General features: G+C 40.0%; 1 protein-coding gene across 1 annotated transcript in view; it reads left to right on the plus strand.

Moving 5' to 3' along the window:
- The window catches only part of tmem234 (transmembrane protein 234), a 15,884-nt gene extending 8,591 nt beyond the window's left edge, over positions 1-7,293 (plus strand). The window contains exons 3-5 of the mRNA XM_043717204.1: positions 1,121-1,187; positions 3,039-3,131; positions 6,199-7,293. Coding sequence (XP_043573139.1) covers positions 1,121-1,187; positions 3,039-3,131; positions 6,199-6,275 — 237 coding nt within the window. The 3' untranslated portion in view covers positions 6,276-7,293. The remainder of the gene's footprint in view (positions 1-1,120; positions 1,188-3,038; positions 3,132-6,198) is intronic.
- The last annotated feature ends 360 nt before the right edge of the window (positions 7,294-7,653 follow it).

The following is a 7,653-nucleotide window of genomic DNA, read 5'->3' on the forward strand; positions in this document are numbered from 1 at the left end:
AAGCTTTCTGAAAGTCCAGGTACACTACATCTATTGGATCTCCCTCGTCCATCTCCAGAGTTACATCCTCTAAAAATTCCAGAAGATTAGTCAAGTATGATTTCCCCTTCATAAATCCATGCTGACTCTGACCTATCCTGTTACTACTACCCAGATGTGTCATAATTTCATCCTTTATAATAGACTCCAGCATCTTTCCCACCACTGAGGTCAGACTAACTGATCTATAATTTCCTGCTTTCTCTCTCCCACCTTTCTTGAAAAGTGGTACAACATTAGCCACCTTCCAATCCGCAGGAACTGATCCCGATTCTATTGAACTCTGGAAAATAATCACCAACGCATCCACGATTTCTCGAGCCACCTCCTTCAGTACCCTGGGATGTAGACCATCAGGCCCCAGGGAATTATCAACAGTCTCTCCAACACCAATTCCTGGCAAATATAAATTCCCTTAAGTTCAGGTCCTTCAGCCACTGTTACCTCTGGGAGATTGCTTGAGTCTTCCCCAGTGAACACAGATCTGAAGTACCAATTCATAAGGATGGCAGTTTGATTAGATTAGATTCCTTACAGTGTGGAAACAGGCCCATCAGCCCAACCAGTCCATTCCGACCCTCCGAAGAGTAACCCACCCAAACCCATTTCCCTCTGACTAATGCACCTCACAATATGGGCAATTTAGCATGGCCAATTTACCTGACCTGCACATCTTTGGACTGTGGGAGGAAACCAGAGTACCCGAAGGAAACCCACGCAGAGATGGGGAGAATGTGCAAACTCCACACAGACAGTCGCCCAAGGTTGTAATTGAACCTGGGACCCTGGTGCTGTGAGACAGCAGTGCTAACCATCGAGCCACTGTGCCGCCCTATCCCACTGGGATATCTCAGTGTGTTGTCTGGCTCTGAGCTGGACCTGGATTCACATTTGCCTGTAAAATAACCTCAGTAATTAATACCTACTACAATTACCTGGATTAGTCTGTCTGGCATAAGGATTTTAAAGGGCAGAGCAAAGTACCAGGCCTATTCCAGACTCCAGCCAACACATAAACAACATCTTCGGATCTTGTGAAAAACAGTGTCTACTTGTTTTTCTTTCATTTAATGTCTTTCAGTATTTAGTGCCTTTTCTTCTCAATCAAAGTGGATCAGTCATCTACTACTTCACTTTGGCTTCTACAGGTTGGTGTCTCTGTTCATTCTAATAAATGCTTTACATTACTGATGTTTTATTAAAGTCATGACTACTTACTGCAGTTTCTTTATCAATTGCCAGTTTTTGAGGCTTTTCCCATTTCTTGAGAGAAAGTGATGGTTATTGGTTTTGTCACTGGACCTAAGTTTTGTCCAGAGACCTAGGTAATGCTTTGGGGATCAAAGTTTGAATCCCACCTCAGCAAATGGTGGCATTTAAATTAAAAGAAAATAACCTGGAATGAGGAGTCCATTGAAGATCATGAAACAATGGTCATAAAAGCCCATCTGTTACACTGATGACCTTTGAGGTGGGCAAGCTTGTACATCTCTGGACCCACAGTAATGTGGTTGACTCTTAACTGCCTTCTGAAATGGGCTATCCATTGTAGCAAAACTGGTCAGAAGTCTCAAACGTTGTGGTGTACCTATACCACGGCGATTCAATAAAGCAACTCCCCACCACCTCCTCAAGAGCAATTGTGGCATGTGATAGGCAATAAACATTTACCCAGCCAGCAATGCCCACCTCTCACGAATGAATAGAATTCCAACTATTTGAGACTATAAGTGTAATTTGGAGCATATGTGTATAACTTAAAATTATTCCCATCTGTTATTGTGGGTCATCAATAGCCTCAGTTTTATTTATCCACAATTTCTAACCTCATAGCTTGGCACATTTCCCCATCATGCTATTATCATAATGCAAGGAGATCAACCCTGCAACAATTAAGAATGCAGGAGGGCATGTCAGGAGCAGCAACAGGCATTTTTATAAACGAGCTGCCATCCTGGTGAAATGATAACACAGGGCTCCTTGAGTGCCAAACAGCAGAAATTGTGTACGATAGACAGCTAAGTGATTGCACAACCATTAGATCATTTGCAGCCGTGCCATATCTAGTCATAAATGGCCAAATAAAATAAAAATATTGCAGATATTGGGTACCTGAAACAAAACCGAATATGCTTGAGAAACTCAGCTGGTCTGGCAAGTTGTAGAGTGAGAAACAGAGTTCTCAGAATGGTCCTCCTCCAGACCACACACTATCCTGATTTAGAACTACTGTATCTGTGAAATTGTTTCCCGCGATTTACCATGGCCTGACATATTGCAGGGAACATTCTAGAACAAGGGACAGGGCTGCCGGGAAGGTAAAATTCCTATTTAAATGAATGTGTTCACTCCTATCCTTGGTTTCAGGTTTCCGCGGTAGAGTCATAGAGATGCACAGCACGGCAACAGACTCTTCGAAGGTCTTGGAATGTATCCCCCGTGGTTATGGGGGGACTACTGTGTATGCTATGCATTCACTGTCACTGGACTCCCTTCCTAATAACGCTGTGTGTACCTACATAACATGGCCTTCAAGATTCTGCACCACCTTCTGAAGGACAGTTAGCGATAGCCCATCAATGCTGGCTGAACTGACGAGATCCACATCCCATGAGTTAATGTAAAAAAGTCCTTCCCGTTTCCAAATGGTTGTGCCTGTGAATGAAACTTAGCTCCTGTAAATAGTGACTGGTATATCTCATTAGATCAATTTCAAGCAAAATTTTAACAGCTTCTAAGATTAAAAATGTCCTCATTGTTTAAAGAATTTTAATTTTGAGATAAATGGTAAGACCAAGGAAAGGTAAAAATATAGGTAAAAACAATGACTGCAGATGCTGGAAACCAGATTCTGGATTAGTGGTGCTGGAAGAACACTGTTTATCTTACATTTTAATTCACATTTGTGATGTGTTCATTGATAATGGACACAACAATTACTCTTCTTTCTGTAATTTTTGAGAGGTAGTTAGTCAATAATAAATATTTATTCGTTGCAGATCTGTCATTGGCTGTGCTTTTATCAAACTCGCTGACATTTCTCTTCACATTACTGACTGGAAAGTTGCTTGGTGAAGAGATTGGTGGCAAATGTAAGTGCAGCATTGATACACAATGTTTCTCCTAGTGTTTACAGTATAGAACCAAACCACTTACTCATGAGACCTAGTCAGTATTCAAGTTCCAGTCAAGCATCCTCCTAGCCTTCGTCCTCCAACCCATCAACCTCCCATGTATTTCTTTTTCTCACATACATTTATCTTGTTTCTTCTGAAATGCTAGTGAGCATGGGAATAGGTCGATAGAACAAATAAATGTGTAGCTAAAGAGTTGGAGCGGAATGGAGGGCTTTAGATTCCTGGATGACTTTGTTCATTGCTGGGGAAGGTGGAACCTGTAAAACTCCAAAGGGTTGAACCTGAACTGAAACAGGATCAACGTCCTTGCAGGGGGTTTGGTAGTTCAGTTGTTTAGGGTTTAAATTAATTTGAAAAGGTCATGAGATACAGAATGGAGATACAGTAGGACATAATGCACAAACAGGTATAGAAGATCCAAGTCAGTCTAGAAGGCAGTGCAAATGTAATCGAGTTAAGGCACAAAAGAACCTGGCAAGGCTAGATGGCATTTATTTTAATGCTAGATGTTTTGCAAGTAGTGCAGATGACTTGAGGGTGTTAAGTAATGTGTGGGGATATGGCTGGCGGTTCAGTATCCTAAGATATAAAATCTTTGGGTAAGATGCAAGGTTTGTAAAAGAGGAGATGGTGTTGCAATATTGATCAAGGTGCCAATGATTGCTGTAAGGTGGAGTGATAACTTAGAAGGTTCCTCAAACAAAGTCGTAGAGGTAGAACTTAAAAACATAAAAGGGGCAATCATTTTGCTTGGGGTGTACTATAGATCACCAAACAATCAGGGAGAGATAGAAAGACACATATGGAGGCAAATCTAAGGGAACTGTAAAACTAATGTTGGTGAACAAAGAGACCTTGGAGTGCAGGTTCATAGTTTCTTGAAAGTGGAGTCGCAGATAGACATGATAGTGAAGAAAATGCCAGAAATGCTTGCTTTTATTGGTCATTCATTGGATATAGGAGTTGGAAGATCATGTTGTGGCTGTACAGGATATTGATTAGGCCACTTTTGGAATACTGCATGCAATACTGGTCTCCCTGTTATAGAAAAGATGTTGTGAAACTTGAAAGGGTTGAGAAAAGATTTACAAGGATGTTGTCAGAGTTGGAGGGTTTGAGCTATAAGGAGAGGCTGAATAGGCTGGGGCTATTTTCACTGGAGTGTCGGAGGCTGAGGGGTGACTTCATAGAAGTCTATAAAATCATGAGGGGCGTAAGTAGTGAGTAGCCAAGGTCTTTTTCCAGGGTAGGAAAGTCCAGAACCAGAGGGAACAGGTTTAAGGTGAGAGGGGAAAGATTTAAAAGAGATTTAAAGGGCAATCTTTTAAGGGGCAGAGGGCGGAGTTTGCATGGAATGAACTGCCAGAGGAAGTGGTGGAGGCTGGTACAATAACAACATTTAAAAAGCATTTGGATGGGTATATGAATAGGAAGGGTTTAAAGGGATATGGGCCAAATGCTGGCAAATGGGACTAGATTAATTTAGGATATCTGGTCGGCATGTACAAGTTGGACAGAAGGGTCTGTTTCCATGCTGTTCAGCTCTATGACTCTACTAGGGTAATGATAGAAGGGGATTTCAACTTCTCCAGCATTCATTGGGATGGACAAACTGTGAAAGGCTTAGAGGGGGCTTACAGGAGAACATTTTGAAATAGCATGTAAGTGCTACAAGAAAGGGAATTTAGATCTAATTTTTAAGGAATGAGGCTGGGCAAGTGGTAGCTGTGGCAGTGGTGGGAAGCAGGTCTGTCTGGTAATTTGGTGATAAAGTAAAATTTAAAGTAATTATGGATAACGACAAAGATAAGCCAGAAATAAAGGAAGGCCAATTTTAATAAGACAGGATAGGATATGGCCAAAGTGGATAGGAAGTAGCTACTTGCAGGAAAATCCACATCAGAGCAGTGAGTGTCTGTCATAAGGACGATAACAAGAGTGCCTGGTCAACATGTTGTTGTAAAGGTGAAGTGTGGGACCAACAGATGCAGAGATCACTGGATGTCGGGGGATGTATACAATTGAATAAGAAAAGAGAGGAAGCTTCGGGTACTTATCCAAAGGTTGAGGTAGCAGATGCCTCATTTGGTCTTTTCAGACTGTTCTAATATTTATTATGATGATAGTTGATCATCCAACTCAGTATCCTCTTCCTGGTATCCCCCAGATTGTTTGATCCCTTTAATCCCAAGTGCTATATCCAAATCCTTAACAAAGTCATACAATGTTTTGTCTGTAGCTGCTTTCGGTGGTAGTGAATTCGATAGGCTCATCATTCTCTGGGTGAAGAAATTTCTCCTTATCTCAGTCCTAACTGGTTTACCCCATATCCTTAGACTGTGACTCCCTGGTTTTGAACCATTAGCAAAATCCCTCTTGCATCGATCTGTCTAATCATGTTAGAATTTTATAGGTTTTTCTGTGATACCCCTTTCATTCCTCGGAATTCAAGCGTATAGTGCCCTCACTGATTTACCCTCTGTTCATACATTAGTCCTGTCATCCCAGTTTGCTAACCTTATAGCAAGAACGTTCTTCTTCCGATATGGAGACCAAAAGGTGCACAAAATATTTAAGTTGTTGTCCCATTAAGACTCTGTATAATTGCAGCAAGACATTCCTGCTCCAGTACTTGAATCCTGTCACTGTGAAGGCCAACATTTCATTTACCTTCTTTACTGCCTGCTGTACCTGCATGCTTACCATAGCAGCTGGAGTATGAGGACACCCAGGTCTCATTGCACATTTCCCCTCTATCAGTTTTGCAATTCAGGTAACAATCTGCCTTCAAAGTTTAGTACCAAAAGCTCACATTATATTACATGTGCCATGCTTTTGCGTACTCACTCAGCTTTGCACCACTGCATTGTCCACTGTCTGAGCAGACAGTTTTACAGCAAATGTGTCAATGTGCATCGTCTTCTTTTAAATAAAACCATTGAGGTGGCATTGGGAGTCGTCTTGCTCATTGTACATTTGTCAAGTAATTCTAAAAACATGTTTTTTCATATTTCTTTTGCAGTGGCTCTGATAGGAATGCTGCTGATTATTGTAGGTGTTACGCTGTGTGTTGCCAGCACAGTCAACAAGGAGAGTTAACACCAAGACAGCTAAAAGATTAAATCAAGCTTTTGGTGGTATTGCTGTGCTTGATCAACTCGTAAAATAAAGATGACATGAAGTAAAGAATGGCAAATGAGAACAACTCTTACCTGGACGTAACTAAGAATTGGAGAAGAATAAGTAATCACTCTCTAAGATAAACACTTTAAAGATATAAAACTGTCCCACTATTGTTGTGTTTACATTACATCATAGACCTGTACAGGGGATAAATACTCCAGCTGTCTTCAGTCAGTTGTCAGGTTAGAGTCATTTCTGTTTGGTTAGGAGTCAGCCTTTTTAGATCAAGATCTATTATTGATCTTTATTAAAATGAATGGGAGGAGCAGCCATTTCCTGATATAGAACAATAATGTGTATTTTTTCCCCCCCGTGATATGTGAGGCTTGCAACACATGATAATCAAATTTTTTAAAGTCATGCTGGAGACAGATATCTCCACTCCAGTGAATGAGTGACATTGAAAAATTGTAATTGATAATGTCAGTTTGCTGTCTTCTGACCTTTTAAATGTAATCCCAGAATAATCTTGTGTGACTAGTATTTTTTAAAAATTCTGTGATGCCTTCTTTCTGCCACTAGATGGTATTAATACATTTATAAATGTACAACTACTGATTAACAATGTTGTCCCACATGTATCCATAAAATCATAGGCATGTGATAGCCATATATTTTCTATGGAATTTCCAAGATTTTCTCAAATAATTTTCTCAAATAATTATGGGCACACACATAAATAATTGCAATTGAAAATACATGGAGTTTCCCACTGGGTGCTCTGGGATATGGAAATAATTTATCCCCTGCATTAAGCAGATGAGTTTATGAATCTGAAGGACAAATTGGACAAAATGCAAATAGGTAATCATTGTGACCTATTGTGAAGGGATCCTTTTAAATAACATTTGTTATCCAGACAGATATAACGTTTGACTAAAAATGATTGTGTTTGACGTGAGTTAATTTAAATAAAAGACCATTTTGTTTTGTATTTATGTTAATCTTTTTAGTCACTAGATACATATGTGGAAGATGTTTCCACGTAGCTAGTTTGTTCCTCTTCTAAGTTATAGATCGGTTTGAAAACTGCAAAAACGCAATGAGCTGGAATATGGCAGGGGACAACTGTTCTCTTTAAAAAAATCCAATTGTATGAACAAATAATGCAGAATATAGCCACATATGGCAAAAATGTAGAGATTAGATTCATGTGCAATGTTCACCCGTTTCCTTACAAACCTGAACATTAAGCTAAGGTATATAAATATAGACATGGACTTGTGGTTAAATTTTAAGATTATTCTCCAACCCATTTTGCTGTCTCCCTTGTCTATAATGCAAATGCCAAATT

The sequence above is a fragment of the Chiloscyllium plagiosum genome, chromosome 27 (genome assembly GCF_004010195.1).
Source record: "Chiloscyllium plagiosum isolate BGI_BamShark_2017 chromosome 27, ASM401019v2, whole genome shotgun sequence".
Taxonomy (NCBI): domain Eukaryota; kingdom Metazoa; phylum Chordata; class Chondrichthyes; order Orectolobiformes; family Hemiscylliidae; genus Chiloscyllium; species Chiloscyllium plagiosum.